General features: G+C 36.0%; 1 protein-coding gene across 1 annotated transcript in view; it reads right to left on the bottom strand.

Annotated features, from left to right (window-relative positions):
* The window catches only part of LOC133636393 (thrombospondin type-1 domain-containing protein 7A-like), a 162,426-nt gene that overhangs the window by 138,477 nt on the left and 6,449 nt on the right, over window positions 1-17,500 (bottom strand). The window contains 1 exon segment of the mRNA XM_062030385.1: window positions 7,128-7,309. Coding sequence (XP_061886369.1) covers window positions 7,128-7,309 — 182 coding nt within the window.

Here is a 17,500-nt window from a genome sequence, read left to right as displayed (position 1 = left end):
AGGAATGTTCCCCATTCAAAATGAATTGGCCATTTTTCAAACTTCCACCATTTCCACATTTTTCAACCTATTCAAAACATTCCACCTTCAACACATTCCACCATCCTGGACATTCAAACTATCATTTTTCCAAGTTCCAAAAAATTCCAGGAATTTCCAGAATTCCCGTTTTTTTCAAACCCTTTTTTTACCCTTTTTTCTGTCGACTACTCCTTCCACATTTTTCCACCCACTTCAACCGTTCCACCGTCAAAACATTCCTCTTAATCAGGACAAAAAAACAACGTTTTTTTTAGAGCTGGAAAAATTCCTGGTTTTCCTGAAATTCCAGGAATTCCGTAATACCATTTCACAGAGAGTAAATGGGACAAATTCTCCAAATTGTTCCGGACGAGCTCAAATCATCAGCCCGGAGGTTGGGTCTTGGGCGCAGTTGGGTGTTCCAACAGGACAATGACCCCAAACACACCTCAAAAGTGGTAAAGGAATGGCTGAATCAGGCTAGAATGAAGGTTTTAGAATGGCCTTACCAAAGTCCTGACTTAAAGGTGTGAGAAATGTTCCCCATTCAAAATGAATTGGCCATTTTTCAAACTTCCACCATTTCCACATTTTCAACCTATTCAAAACATTCCACCTTCATCACATTCCACCATCCTGGACATTCAAACTATCATTTTTCCACCTTAAAAAAAATTCCAGGAATTCCCGTTTTTTCAAACCCTTTTTTCACCCTTTTTTCTGTCGACTACTCCTTCCACATTTTTCAACCCACTTCAACCGTTCCACCGTCAAAACATTCCTCTTAATCAGGACAAAAAAACAATGTTTTTTTTAGAACTGGAAAAATTCCCGGTTTTCCTGAAATTCCAGGAATTCCGTAATACCATTTCTCAATTAAAAATGTTACTACTCATTCTCGACCGATTTGAAAAATTCCAACATCAACTCGTTCACAACATTCAAAATATTTTGCATATAAAAAATAAAAAAATCCTGCTTTTCCCGAAATTTCCCTGAAATTCCCATTTAACAGAATGGGACATTTTTCAAGGTTCCACAACTCCCACATTTTTCATCTGACTGAAACAAAATTTGAGCTGTTTGGCCACAATACCCAGCAATATGTTTGGAGGGGAAAAGGTGAGGCCTTTAATCCCAGGAACACCAAGCCTACCGTCAAGCATGGTGGTGGTAGTATTATGCTCTGGGCCTGTTTTTCTGCCAATGGAACTGCTGCTTTACAGAGTGTAAATGGGACAAATTCTCCAAATTCTTCAGGACAAGCTCAAATCATCAGCCCAGAGGTTGGGTCTTGGGCGCAGTTTGGTGTTCCAACACGACAATGACCCCAAACACACGTCAAAAGTGGTAAAGGAATGGCTAAATCAGGCTAGAATGAAGGTTTTAGAATGGCCTTCCCAAAGTCCTGACTTAAACGTGTGGACAATGCTGAAGAAACAAGTCCATGTCAGAAAAGCAACACATTTAGCTGAACTGCACCAATTTTGTGGTCAAGTGGTCAAGCAGAAGCTTGTGGATGGCTACCAAAAGCGCCTTATTGCAGGTAAACTTGCCAAGGAAGCAAATATTAACATTGCTGTATGTATACTTTTGACCCTCACATTTTCAGTAGAGCCATAATAAATTCACAAAAGAAGCAAACTTCATGAATGTTTTTTGTGAGCAACAAGTATGTGCTCCAATCACTAAATCACAAAAAAATAAGAGTTGTAGAAATGATTGGAAGCTCAAGACAGCCATGACATCATGTTCTTTACAAGTGTACGTACACCAGGGGTCACCAACGCGGTGCCCGCGGGCACCAGGTAGCCCGTAAGGACCAGATGAGTAGCCCGCTGGCCTGTTCTAAAAATAGCTCAAATAGCAGCACTTACCAGTGAGCTGCCTCTATTTTTTAAATTGTATTTATTTACTAGCAAGCTGGTCTCGCTTTGCCCGACATTTTTAATTCTAAGAGAGACAAAACTCAAATAGAATTTGAAAATCCAAGAAAATATTTTAAAGACTTGGTCTTCACTTGTTTAAATAAATTCTTTTTTTTTTTTTACTTTGCTTCTTATAACTTTCAGAAAGACAATTTTGGAGAAAAAATACAACCTTAAAAATGATTTTAGGATTTTTAAACACATATACCTTTTTACCTTTTCAATTCCTTCCTCTTCTTTCCTGACAATTTCAATCAATGTTCAAGTATTTATTTATTTTTATTGTAAAGAATAATAAATACATTTTAATTTAATTCTTCATTTTAGCTTCTGTTTTTTCGACGAAGAATATTTGTGAAATATTTCTTCAAACTTGTGATTAAAATTCAAAAAAATTATTCTGGCAAATCTAGAAAATCTGTAGAATCAAATTGAAATCTTATTTCAAAGTCTTTTGAATTTCTTTTAAAAATTTTGTTCTGGAAAATCTAGAAGAAATAATGATTTGTCTTTGTTAGAAATATAGCTTGGTCCAATTTGTTATATATTCTAACAAAGTGTAGATTGAATTTTAACCTATTTAAAATATGTCATTAAAATTCTAAAATTAATCTTAATCAGGAAAAATTACTAATGATGTTCCATCAATTATTTTAATTTTTTCAAAAAGATTCGAATCAACTAGTTTTTCTCTTCTTTTTTTCGGTTAAATTTTGAATTTTAAAGAGTCGAAATTGAAGATGAACTGTGTTTCAAAATTTAATTATCATTTTTTTCGTGTTTTCTCCTCTTTTAAAACGTTCAATTAAGTGTAAATATCATTAATTATTAATAATGACATAGAGTTAAAGGCAAATTGAGCAAATTGGCTATTTCTGGCAATTTATTGAAGTGTGTATCAAACTGGTAGCCCTTTGCATTAATCACTACCCAAGAAGTAGCTCTTGCTTTCAAAAAGGTTGGTGACCCCTGATTAGGGATGTCCGATAATGGCTTTTTGCTGATATCCGATATTCCAATATTGTCCAACTCTTTAATTACCGATACCGATATCAACCGATACCGATATCAACCGATATATGCAGTAGTGGAATTAACACATTATTATGCCTAATTTGGACAACCAGGTATGGTGAAGATAAGGTACTTTTTTAAAAAATGAATAAAATCAAATAAGATAAATTAATTAAAAACATTTTCTTGAATAAAAAAGAAAGTACAAGAATATAAAAACAGTTACATAAAAAGTAGTAATGAATGATAATTAGTAAAATTAAGTGTTAAAGGTTAGCACTATTAGTGGAGCAGCAGCACGCACAATCATGTGTGCTTACGGACTGTATCCCTTGCAGACTGTATTGATATATATTGATATATAATGTAGGAAGCAGAATATTAATAACAGAAAGAAACAACCCTTTTGTGTGAATGAGTGTAAATGGGGGAGGGAGGTTTTTTGGGTTGGTGCACTAATTGTAGGTGTATCTTGTGTTTTTTATGTTGATTTAAAAAAAATAAATAAAAAAAAACTAAAAAAAAACTGATACCGATAATAAAAAAAAACGATACCGATAATTTCCGATATTACATTTTAACGCATATATCGGACATCTCTACCCCTGATGTACACTTTTGACCAGGACTGTACCTACATACTCTTCACCTATCACACGCTTCTTAAAACCACTCCGAGGCACTTTCCATCCCAGTAGTTTGATATGATTACTATATATATATATATGACAGTTAATATGTTAGCTTCCTGTTACACGCTGGCAGCCGATACTGGAAGTGTGAGACTGGATGCCGTGAAGTGAAAGGCGACACTGAAGGATAAAAGCCTTCGATTCATTTTTCCGTAACAGACGGCAGAGTTTGGGCTCCTTGGGCCGGATGGAGCAAAACTTCTGGTGAGGATGGAAGAGCACAAAGCAATTTAGAAGAAAGTTGTTTTTACCCCCCCCTCATTCCCCCTGCATGCATATTAGCATATTCATATTAGCACATCCGTAGCGCTGCGCCGCAGATTCAATATGAGGAGGAAACTCATCTCTGGAAAGCGAGGGGCAGCATTATTGTGCATGATACATGAATTCATGTGTACATCTCGCAGAAACTTATTTATTCATTAGAAGCAGGCGGAATGACCACAGTGGAGATCTTTAAATGTTCTTTGAAGCCTTCCTATTCCACATTGCCATATTTTGCACTTATAGAGTACTGTATTTTTCCGACTATAGGGCGCACCGGATTAAAAGGCGCATTAAAGGCCTACTGAAAGCCACTACTAGCGACCACGCAGTCTGATAGTTTATATATCAATGATGAAATCTTAACATTGCAACACATGCCAATACGGCCGGGTTAACTTATAAAGTGACATTTTACATTTCCGGGAAATATCCGGCTGAAACGTCTCGGTATGATGACGTATGCGCGTGACGAAGTCAGTTAAACGGAAGTTATGGTACCCCGTAGAATCCTATACAAAAAGCTCTGTTTTCATTTCATAATTCCACAGTATTCTGGACATCTTTTGCAATTTGTTTAATGAACAATGAAGGCTGCAAAGAAGACAGTTGTAGGTGGGATCGGTGTATTAGCAGCGGACTACAGCAACACAACCAGGAGGACTTTGTTGGAGAGCAGACGCGCTAGCCGCCGGCCTCACCTTGACTTCCTACGTCTCCGGGCCGCCAAACGCATCGGGTGAAGTCCTTCGTCCTTCCGCCGATCGCTGGAACGCAGGTGAGCACGGGTGTTGATGAGCAGATGAAGGCTGGCTGGCGTAGGTGGAGAGCTAATGTTTTTAGCATAGCTCCGTGCGGTCCGGTTGATAAGTAGGCTTCAATGGCGTCGTTAGCACAGCATTGTTAACCTTCGCCAGCCTGGAAAGGATTAACTGTGTATTTACATGTCCACGGTTTAATAGTATTGTTGATTTTCTATCTATCCTTCCAGTCAGGGGTTTATTTTTTTTGTTTCTATATGCAGTTAAAGCACGATGCTATCACGTTAGCTCGTAGCTAAAGCGTTTCGCCGATGTTTATTTTGTAAATGTAAAAGACTTCCTTGTGGTCTACATCAGTGTTGTTCAACCTCTTTGGAGCCAAGGCACGCACTGTCCATTTGTGAGAAAATGAAAGGATTTTAAGTGCGCCTAATAGTCCCAAAAATACAGTATATGTCCATATTTGCCTTCTTTAACTGATCTGCGATCAGCTGATGAACTTAGTTGACCTTTACCAAAACTAAGTTTCTTCCAAGTGTGCGTGTCTACGTATCTACATGTTAGGTATCTACACGTTACATAACATGTAGATATCTACACGTTACATAACATGTAGATATCTACACGTTACATAACATGTAGATATCTACACGTTACATAACATGTAGATATCTACACGTTACATAACATGTAGATATCTACACGTTAGGTATCTACACATTAGGTATGTGATATGGATCCCCCTGAGTCTGAAATAAAATTACTACCACTACTATGTATCTACACGTTAGATATCTATACGTTAGGTATGTGATATGGATCCCCCTGTGACTGAAATAAAATTACTACTACTACTACTACTACTACTATGTATCTACACGTTAGATATCTATACGTTAGGTATGTGATATGGATCCCCCTGTGTCTGAAATAAAATGACTACTACTACTATGTATCTACACGTTGGGTATGTGATATGGATCCCCCTAGGTCTGAAATAAAATTACTACTACTACTACTATGTATCTACACGTTAGATATCTATACGTTAGGTATGTGATATGGATCCCCCTGGGTCTGAAATAAAAATGACTACTACTACTACTATGTATCTACACGTTAGGTATGTGATATAGATCCCCCTGGGTCTGAAATAAAATGACTACTACTACTACTACTATGTATCTACACGTTAGGTATGTGATATGGATCCCCCTGTGTCTGAAATAAAATGACTACTACTACTACTATGTATCTACACGTTAGGTATCTACACGTTAGGTATGTGATATAGATCCCCCTAGGTCTGAAATAAAATGACTACTACTACTACTATGTATCTATACGTTAGATATCTATACGTTAGGTATGTGATATGGATCCCCCTGTGTCTGAAATAAAAATGACTACTACTACTACTACTATGTATCTACACGTTAGGTATGTGATATAGATCCCCCTGGGTCTGAAATAAAATGACTACTACTACTACTACTATGTATCTACACGTTAGGTATGTGATATGGATCCCCCTGTGTCTGAAATAAAATGACTACTACTACTACTATGTATCTACACGTTAGGTATCTACACGTTAGGTATGTGATATAGATCCCCCTAGGTCTGAAATAAAATGACTACTACTACTACTATGTATCTATACGTTAGATATCTATACGTTAGGTATGTGATATGGATCCCCCTGTGTCTGAAATAAAAATGACTACTACTACTACTACTATGTATCTACACGTTAGGTATGTGATATAGATCCCCCTGGGTCTGAAATAAAATGACTACTACTACTAGGTATCTACACGTTAGGTATCTACACGTTAGGTATCTACACATTAGGTATGTGATATGGATCCCCCTGCGTCTGAAATAAAATGACTACTGGGTATCTACACGTTGGGTATCTACACGTTGGGTATGTGATATGGATCCCACTGGGTCTGAAATAAAATGACTACTACTACTACTATGTATCTACAGCTTGGGTATCTACATGTTTGGTATGTGATATGGATCCCACTGGGTCTGAAATAAAATGACTACTACTACTACTATGTATCTACATGTTAGGTATCTACACGTTAGGTATGTGATATCGATCCTCCTGGGTCTGAAATAAAATGACTACTACTACTAATACTACTACTACTACTACTACTATACAGGACTGTCTATGGAAGCAGAAAATAAAAAGGACTTTATCACAATATTCTAATTTTCTGAGACAGTCCTGTATATCTACACATGATGTATCTACACGTTATGTACCATACAACCCTATATGGTACGTATCAAACAGATCCAGGACTAAAGCCGTTCCCAGACAACACTTCCAACATGGTGGTAACACCTTGAAGACCAAGCATTGACCATGCAGAGATGTTTACTGTGCATGTGCAGGAATGTTTCTAGGTATAAGGACGTTGGATTACCTTCTTTGGTCCTGAGAGAACTGAGGTTGGATGTTCTCTCCGCTCCATCCTGGACGCAGTAAACCTCTCGGGTCTGAATGCCGCCTCCACACAAGCTGGTTTGGTTTCCCCTGCGACGATCCTGCTGACTCAGCAACATGTCCACCCTGCACTCTGTCCACTCGCTGGTCTTCCAGCTGTGTCTGAGGGGAAGACAGGCGAGGTTTGTGGGTGAAATAATCTTTCAACCAATATTGGATCTTCTTATTCGTCACTGACAATGTTTGCATTGTGGTTTCTTTTTTAAATCAATGTTGTGTTTGCGACGTTCAGGGAATATACTGTGATGGAAAATCATATTTGATACTCTGCATACCGTATTTCCTTGAATTGGCGCAGGGAATATAGTATTCGCACGTCTAGAATTACTGCCGGGTCAAACTCGTTTCTCAAAATAATTAACGCATGCTTAGCCTTATCGCAGGTTCATTATTAACGCCGGATCAAATTCGTTTCGCAAAATATTAATTTTATTATCGCATGTCTATAATATTCGCCGGGTCAAACTCGTTTCGCAAAATATTTAGCATATGTCTAGAACTTCCACCGGGTCAAATTCGTTACGTCACGAGTGACGCTTTACCTGTCCTCATTTTCAAAATGGAGGAAGCTGCTTTCAGTAGTTTGCAATCGCACAAAGGAAAAAAGATAAAGAGCTATTCAGTAGGATTTAAGGTCCAAGCTATTGAATACCAGTACAGTATGCTAAAAAGAACAGTAAGCAGCTATGTTTTATTAATATACCGTAGCTGCGTGTGTCAAATACTGTATAAGTCATTAAATGACTCCCGCCTCCTGGTGGTAGAGGGCGCTACCGCGCTAGTGATCCTTCTCGCGACTTCCGGTACTGCAGAAGAAGTGACTACACGCAGCAAGAGATTTTTTTTTTTAACATGGAGGATTACATACCGGTATCTAAAATAAAACAGTTTTCTAAACTGGACTTTCAATGGAAGCAGGAGGTAATAATTAAAGGAATATCTCCATCGAGACAGAGAGACTTTTAAAACTGAAGAAAGACAATAATGAAGACTTCTATAAACAAGTTATCGATGCTTTTGGTCAGAAAGAGCTACAAATGGACTCCATTTATAAGTACAGGTAAGACCAAAATAAAGTTTTTTTTAATTAAATGTGCTTTTCATGATGGTATGCTTACATCACACTCAAAGCGCACGCCTAAATTTACTGCATTCCTTTTGGTAAACGCCGGAGTGAGAAGAGGTTTTAAAATAATTAGCGCATGCACAGCCATCCCGCAGGCTTCCGGTAAACGCCGGAGTGACAGGAGGTTTTAAATTAATTAACGCCCCTGCGGCTATTCAAGGAAATACGGTATTTTAAAAACGGTTCAGCTTTTGCAGCTTAAAATGTTGGATTTCATGGCAACTTTTTTTTTTTTTTTTTTTTTAAAAGCTTCGCCAAACTTTATTTTGGACAGTTTTCTGAATCTGTTAATGTTTTAAGAAGATTCAAGATGCTTTATTATTGTCCATTCTTTAACATGTACAAGACACATAAGAACTGACATTTCATTTTGGGCACAGTCCCACTGAGAGCAGACATACGTTACAAGCAGGGCCGGCCCGTGGCATAGGCCGTATAGGCAATTGCTAAGGGCGCCGTCCATCAGGGGGCGCCACGCCAGTGCCACAAATGTTGGAGAAAAAAAAAAGAAAAAAAGTTGGTACTATTATTTCTAAATACAAAAAATAATCCCACGTTAATTAAAATGCAAAGTAAAGCTTATTTAATAGAAATATTATTTGTTACAACATAGCGCTCCCCCCACCCCCCGCACGTTACGCCCCCTCCCTTCCCGTATCATGACTGTTTATGGACGTCACCGCATCAAAAAATCAACACAATATGTCAAAACGGCCAAAACTGTCAGGTGCCCAGGGAAGAAAAAATGGAAAAGAAGAGGAGGAGAAACGAGAAAAAGACAGAGGTAGCAGGTAGGTAACGTTAGCCTACATGAAATTATTAGTCTGTTACAGAATGTGATAGTAACCTGGCTTTTTAGCATTAAGCTAATGTTACATGATTCGGCAATTGCTAATCAATAAATAGCTAGTTCTGTTTTAACGTCGGGTTAATATTGTGGAGGGGGCTAAATTGGTATGGAAAATAATAATGTAACGTTAGGTAATTACAGTACTCCCACCTTACATTCCTCAGGGACATTTGTATTAGATCTTTTAAGCAGGTGTTTTCTGTTTACATTGTTATTGCCTTCTGGTTAGCTAATTTTTGCCCTGCAGGTAATAGTCACTTTTCCACCCCTTTATATATTAGGTATAGTTGTAAGCCTAGTTGTTAAAGTGCACATCATTAATGTTAATCAAGCAATATCACATGAGAGGGAATGCTGTTTTTTTTATTTGAGCACTGCTGTGATTCGGTTAAAGATAATCATAACATAACATTCTCATATAATATGTTGATTTGCTTTCTTTAAGTAAAACAAAAGGTCAAAGACAAAGCTATTCGGTTTCTTGTGAGTATGTACACTTCACTGCCGATGTGGGGGGGCGCCACCTAAAATCTTGCATAGGGCGCCATATTGGTTAGGGCCAGGCCTGGTTACAAGGGGACAAGACGGGACCGCCAACGGATCAGCCACTTACAGCGCTCCTTAAAAAAGGTGGGAAAAAGGTGATATCTGGAAAGGGGGGGGAGAGTAAAAAAAATATCAGTCAAAGGCTGGAACTTCGGGAGGGGTCCAGACTGAGTCCAAGGAAAAAACCTCACATAGCATAGCACACATAAACATGCTACATATAATCACAACAACTCGCAACAGGGGGGGGGGGGGGATTTGGGGCCCTGGAGGCCGTCTGCCGCTATAAAGCGCTAATCAGCCGTCCACAACCCCGAAGAGGAATTAAGCAGTGGTGAAGGCGTTGATTGGGGGAGGGGCAGGTGCGTGCATGTATGCCCAATTAACTTGGGTGAGATGTTGAAATGTTTTTGTGGACTGGGGCCGATCTCAAAGTTCGACACCAGGTGTTATTGGGGAAAAAAGGTCAAAAGCGTCCATCGTTGAGGAGTCCTCGGGGGAGTTCTTCAGAACAGCCTGTCCCTGCGTCAAGGCCATTCGAGGGAGTCCAATCGTAGATTAGGATGTTGTTTTCTTCAAGCAGTCAAAACAATGACTTGCCTGCTACGTGTCCGTGCTGGATCTCTTAAATCCAATTCTTCCTTCTCAGCAAGCTTCTCCATGATGAGATCCATTTTGCGATTCAGATCAGAAATCGCCACAGTCTGTGTTCCCACAGCCCGACCCAATCCTTCCATTGCTACGAACAGCCGTTGGGCTCCTTGAGTGGCTGCCATCGTCTTCCGAATTGGACGATACACCAGAGCGATGCCCAGCCCAATCAGCAGGTGCCCCGCGATCACGCTTCCAAATAGGTAGATGTCTTCCACGTCCTCGATGGAAAGGACTGAGAGGCACATGATTCTCCATTTACCCCAGGAGTCTCTCACGTACCCCGCAGCAATGGTTCCATCAGGGCAGCCAGGCTCCCCCGAACCTCTTTTCCTTGTCGAAAAGACTTTTGTCAATTGCGTCGAGAGTCCAGCTGATCATATCCATGTTTGATGTTTAGATTTGAGGACAGCGCAAAGAAAGAGGCTTCAAAAAAGTTCAGACAGGACGAAACGAAGAAAGCAAGCAGGGAAGGAGGGAGCGGAGAAAAATGCGACCGCCCTCACCAAGAGGCAAGACAGAAAGTGTTCTTTTGTCATTTCAAATGGGCTGCAAATAATTAACCAAAGTAACATTTTCAAACAAAACACCGGCCAGCTTGTGTTACCGTATTTCCTTGAATTGGCGCAGGGAATATAGTATTCGCACGTCTAGAATTACTGCCGGGTCAAACTCGTTTCTCAAAATAATTAACGCATGCTTGGCCTTATCGCCGGTTCATTATTAACGGCGGATCAAATTCGTTTTGCAAAATATTAATTTTATTATCGCATGTCTATAATTTTCGCCGGGTCAAACTCGTTTTGCAAAATATTTAGCATATGGCTAGAACTTCCACCGGGTCAAATTCGTTACGTCACGAGTGACGCTTTACCTGTCCTCATTTTCAAAATGGAGGAAGCTGCTTTCAGTAGTTTACAATCGCACAAAGGAAAAAAGATAAAGAGCTATTCAGTAGGATTTAAGGTCCAAGCTATTGAATACCGGTACAGTATGCTAAAAAGAACAGTAAGCAGCTATGTTTTATTAATATACCGTAGCTGCGTGTGTCAAATACGGTATGAGTCATTAAATGACTCCCGCCTCCTGGTGGTAGAGGGCGCTACCGCGCTAGTGATCCTTCTTGCGACTTCCGGTACTGCAGAAGAAGTGACTACACGCGGCAAGACATTTTTTATTTTTATTTTTTTTTAACATGGAGGATTACATACCAGTATCTAAAATAAAACAGTTTTCTAAACTGGACTTTCAATGGAAGCAGGAGGTAATAATTAAAGGAATATCTCCATCGAGACAGAGAGACTTTTAAAACTGAAGAAAGAAAATAAGGAAGACTTCTATAAACAAGTTATCGATGCTTTTGGTCAGAAGGAGCTGCAAATGGACTCCATTTATAAGTACAGGTAAGACCATAATAACGTTTTTTTTAATTAAATGTGCTTTTCATGATGGTATGCTTACATCACACTGAAAGCGCACGCCTAAATTTACCGGATTCCTTTTGGTAAACGCCGGAGTGAGAAGAGGTTTTAAAATAATTAGCGCATGCACGGCCATCCCGCAGGCTTCCGGTAAACGCCGGAGTGACAGGAGGTTTTAAATTAATTAGCGCCCCTGCGGCTATTCAAGGTAATACGGTATACGTTTTTTAAATAACAATTTTTTGCATATGTATAATTTTTTTCTTTACAAAAATGACAAATAATATCAATCAGTCCAAATAAAACTGTAAAGAACAATCTAAATTCCAAACCAATCGCAGCCCTGCAACACTCTAAATAGCACAATCCACACTTAAGACACAGACACACAGAAAAAAAACAAAAAGGTCAAACAAAATTAAACAATGTCAACAACTGCATCAATGATAACAAGAATACTAACGTCAACAGTGATTACAAATATTAAACAACAAAACATCGCACTGGTATTATCACCAATTTCCATCACCATCATTAATTTACAAAATATATATATATATATATTTATTAAGTTCCACTCTTCTACTCCAAAAGGACTCACGGACAACTCATGATTTCCAATTGATCAACTTTTTATTTTCCGACTTAAAGCATTGTTGGTTTCATTTCAGTTTATCTTCAATTAATCATCAGCTTGTAAAACCTTCAAAACCACAGAAACAGATGCCAACAGTATAATTACACCAGGTATTTTCAAACAATGTTTTACAAATGCTTTTAAACCTCTGAATAATGTTTTAAACTCTCTACTTTTAAATAATGATTTAAACCAGGGGTGTCCAAACTTTTTCCACTGAGGGCCGCACACGAAAAAATTTAAGCATGCGGGGGCCATTTTGACATTTTTCATTTTGAAACCATAACAAAATATATGGATTTTTTTTTTTGTTTTAACTTTTAGGGCTCCTGGGGCCCGTAAAGGGTCTCAGTCATTAAAATGTTAAAAACAAGTCAAATTATTATTATGTTTTATTTAACGCTTACAGTAAATCTCTATATCAACTTCAGGTTGATATAAAGTAGAAAAAAAAAGGTTGTATGCCTTTTCTGTCAAAGACAACTGTTTTTTATAGTAAAACTGGAAATATGCAGTATTTAGTCATTAGAGCTCTAAAATATCAATAATGCAGGACAACGTTGATTTTAATTATTCAATATTTTTGAGTAATCACAGTGAAAATATTAATAAAATCCCGCTAAATATATTTGGGATCCAAAAGCTCCCCCACTCATAAAGTGATACATTTTTATTATGTTTTTTTTTCACTTTCAACACTTAAGTTACAAGATCAACTTCAGATATATCTGTCCATTTTACGTTTGAAGTATTATTGTGTTTGTTTTATGCTCTTTTGTCAAAGAAAACATTGATGTTTTTATATGGCAACCACACAATATATGCAATATTTTTTCCACGTAAAACATTTTAAAGTGACATTTTTGAAGTAATTGGAGTCTTGAATAGGTCAATAATTCATTATAACATCGATTTTTTTTTTTGATTTTTTTTTTTTGAGCAATGGCAAAAAAAATAAAAATAAAGACAGACCAAAGGGGAAAAAAACAGCCTGCATGGCAGCTTTGTGTCAACATTGCAACTTTTTCTCGATTGATTTCACCTCATTCCACTTTTTTAAATGTTTTTTTTAATTTTTGCAATAATATCAATTTTGCAATTTTTGCAGAATGTGTGGCTATATATATATATATATATATATATATATATATATATATATATATATATATATATATATATATATATATATATATATATATATATATAGATAAATATATATATATATATAAATAAATATACATATATATATATGTATATAGCTATACATAGATAAATATATATATATATATACATAGATAAATATATATATATAAATATATAAATATGTATATATATATATATATATATATATATATATATATATATATATATATATATATATATATAAATATATAAATATGTATATATATATATATATATATATATATATATATATATATATATATATATATATATATATATATATATATATATTTATATATATATATATATATATATAGATATAGATATATATATATATCTATTAAATTTATATATATATATATATGTATATAAATATATGTATATGGATATAGATATATCTATTAAATGTATATATATATATGTATATATATATGTATATATGTACATATGTATATATATATTTATCTATGTATAGCTATATACATATATATGTATATTTATTTATATATATATATTTATCTATATATATATAAATATATATAAATATATATATATATATATAAATATATATATATATATATATATATATATATATATATATATATATATATATATATATATATATATATATATATATATATATATATATATATATATAGAGAGAGAGAGAGAGAGATATAACATTGGAATAACGTCAAACTACTGACCAAATCTGACAATAAATTAACTGTGATTCAACTATATTATCAACATTTGAATAACATTGAATTACTGACCAATTCTGACGATACAGCAACCGTGATTCAAATAGGTTATGATCATTATTGGAATAACGTTGAGTTACTGACCAATTCTGACAATAAATCAAACCGTGATTCAACTATATTATCAACGTTGAATTTCCAATCCATTCTGACAATGACACATTTGAATTCAACCATTTAAATGCACAGTGAAACATTGATAATATTTAAAAGGACAATCTAAACAGTTCAACCTTTAAAATAAAGTATTATTTCCTCACTCTAGCAATGGCACAGTTCAACAAGGAGCACGCCAAAATAGTCTCTTTGTCAGTCAGTCGTGAACCTGTAATTAAACTTTGAATCGACATTGATGTTTCAACCTCCACCAAAAATAACCAACCTGACCAAAATCCAACATTGAATCAATGTATTTCGCTTTGAACCTGCAAACTATCGCCGATCCTCCATCACCAACACAGCTTGCTTTGATTAAAAGAACATCTTTACAAAAATACATCCACTTCTCACAATGACTAATAGAACTTGGCGGAGTTTCCTCAGGACTTCAATGTTTGAATCTCATGTCCCCTGGAAGCAGAAACGCCGGGATTTATTTGCTTGCTGATTGTTTGTCGAAGTGCTCGCGTCTGCCAGGGGAACTGACATCAACAAGCCTCGGGTCGGAAACAGAAACGTCTGCTTCAATGGCGCTGATTTGAGGTCAGCAACAAAAGGATGCTTGTTTATGACTAGGGGGGACTAGGGCTTTGTTGTCGGTGTCTTGAGGCTGCACAGAGAGGAACAGAAGAGGCTCTGGTGCATGGTGACTTGTAATAATAATGATGGTAATAAGTGGCCTGCAGAGGTCTGTGTGCATTCCACTTTAATTATGTCAACATGGACCTGCTGAATATCCTGGCTCTGATCGACTAAGATCCAAATAATAAGTACCGAATAGTAGGGTTCTACGGTATACCGGCACTAGTATAGTACCGCGATACTCATGAATCATGTTCGGTACTCTGCCGCCTCGAAAAAGTACCGTCATGTCGGGATATTACTGGTTTTACCAGCAGAGGAGCATGTTCGGCAGCGCGCACACACAGAGTACTTACAAGCAGACCCAGTGTGTAGACAGAAAAGGGAGAACGGACGCATTTTGGTGTAAAAAGTAAAGATAAAGGTGAAGTTATAACACTGAAACAGTGTTTTAGCTACTTCTATATCACTAATCCTGGCCTCCATGGCGACAAATAAAGTGAGTTTCGTACAAGTAGCTATATCACTGGAGGACGAGGAATGGCTAAACGTGCTTCACTACAGGATACAATAGCTCACCGGCGTCACAATGTAAACAAATGCCATGGGTGGATCTACACCTGGCATCCACTGTAATGATACCAAGTACAGGAGCGTATCTAGTCGATACTACTGTGATTACGTCAATATTTTTTAGCATCACAAAATATTTTTCCCTTTTTTTTGAAATTCATATTATGTTTATAACGTCAGTAAATACGTCCCTGGACACATGAGGACTTTGAATATGACCAATGTATGATCCTGTAACTACTTGGTATCGGATCGATACCCAAAAATGTGTGGTATCATCCAAAACTAATGTCAAGTATCAAAGAGGAGAAGAATAAGTGATTATTACATTTGAACAGAAGTGTAGATAGAACATGTTGAAACAGAAAATAAGCAGATATTAACAGTAAATGAACAAGTGGGTTAATAATCAATTTTTTACAGTTTGTCCCTCATAATGTGTACAAAATAATAGGTGTATAAATGACACAATATGTTACTGCAGACTAATTAGGAGTCTTTGTTTGTTTACTTACTACTAAAAGACAAGTTGTCTAGTATGTTCACTATTTTATTTAAGGACTAAATGACAATAATAAACATAAGTTTCATGTACAATAACATTTTGTGTTCAAATAAAACCAATAATGACATTTGTTGTGGTCCCCCTTTATTTAGAAAAGTATCAAAAAGTATATATTTTGGTATCGGGACAACACCAGTACAAAGTATAAAATGGTGTGTAGTATTAGTGGTGATCTACTAAGACTGTGTGTACAACTGATAACAAGTACTAAAGTGGTACAAACTGTCATATTCAAGCAAATATTTGAGTGTTCTACTGGGTATTGACCATGGAAACACTCATTTAGCTGTTATTGCGAAGGTGAGTACGTTGTACTCTGTTTGTAGAATAAATTGCTGATCCTCAATTCTAGCCTCCTCATTTTAGTCAGAGAGTCGCGAGAAAAGACAAAAAAGTACCGCAGAAGACTTCGCATCTAAAAGGGGAAGCCCAAAAAACAAGTTTGATGACTGGCATGTTATATATATATATATATATATATATATATATATATATATATATATATATATATATATATATATATATATATATATATATATATATATATATATATATATATATATATATATATATATATATATATACATTTAAATAAAAAAATTACATTTAAAAAAAAAAAATTTAAAGAAATATATATATACCGGGTATTTCTTTAAAAATTTTTTTTTTTTTTTTTTTTTTTTTTTTAATATATATATATATATATATACTACCGTTCAAAAGTCTGGGGTCACATTGAAATGTCCTTATTTTTGAAGGAAAAGCACTGTACTTTTCAATGAAGATAACTTTATACTAGTCTTAACTTGAAAGAAATACACTCTATACATTGCTAATGTGGTAAATGACTATTCTAGCTGCAAATGTCTGCTTTTTGGTGCAATATCTACATAGATGTATAGAGGCCCATTTCCAGCAACTATCACTCCAGTGTTCTAATGGTACAATGTGTTTGCTCATTGGCTCAGAAGGCTAATTGATGATTAGAAAACCCTTGTGCAATCATGTTCACACATCTGAAAACACTTTAGCTCCTTACAGAAGCTACAAAACTGACCTTCCTTTGAGCAGATTGACTTTCTGGAGCATCACATTTGTGGGGTCAATTAAACGCTCAAAATGGCCAGAAAAAGAGAACTTTCATCTGAAACTCCACAGTCTATTATTGTTCTTAGAAATGAAGGCTATATATGTATATATATATATATATATATATATATATATATATATATATATA

The sequence above is a fragment of the Entelurus aequoreus genome, linkage group LG20 (genome assembly GCF_033978785.1).
Source record: "Entelurus aequoreus isolate RoL-2023_Sb linkage group LG20, RoL_Eaeq_v1.1, whole genome shotgun sequence".
NCBI lineage: Eukaryota > Metazoa > Chordata > Actinopteri > Syngnathiformes > Syngnathidae > Entelurus > Entelurus aequoreus.
This window is presented reverse-complemented; position numbering and strand designations above follow the sequence as displayed.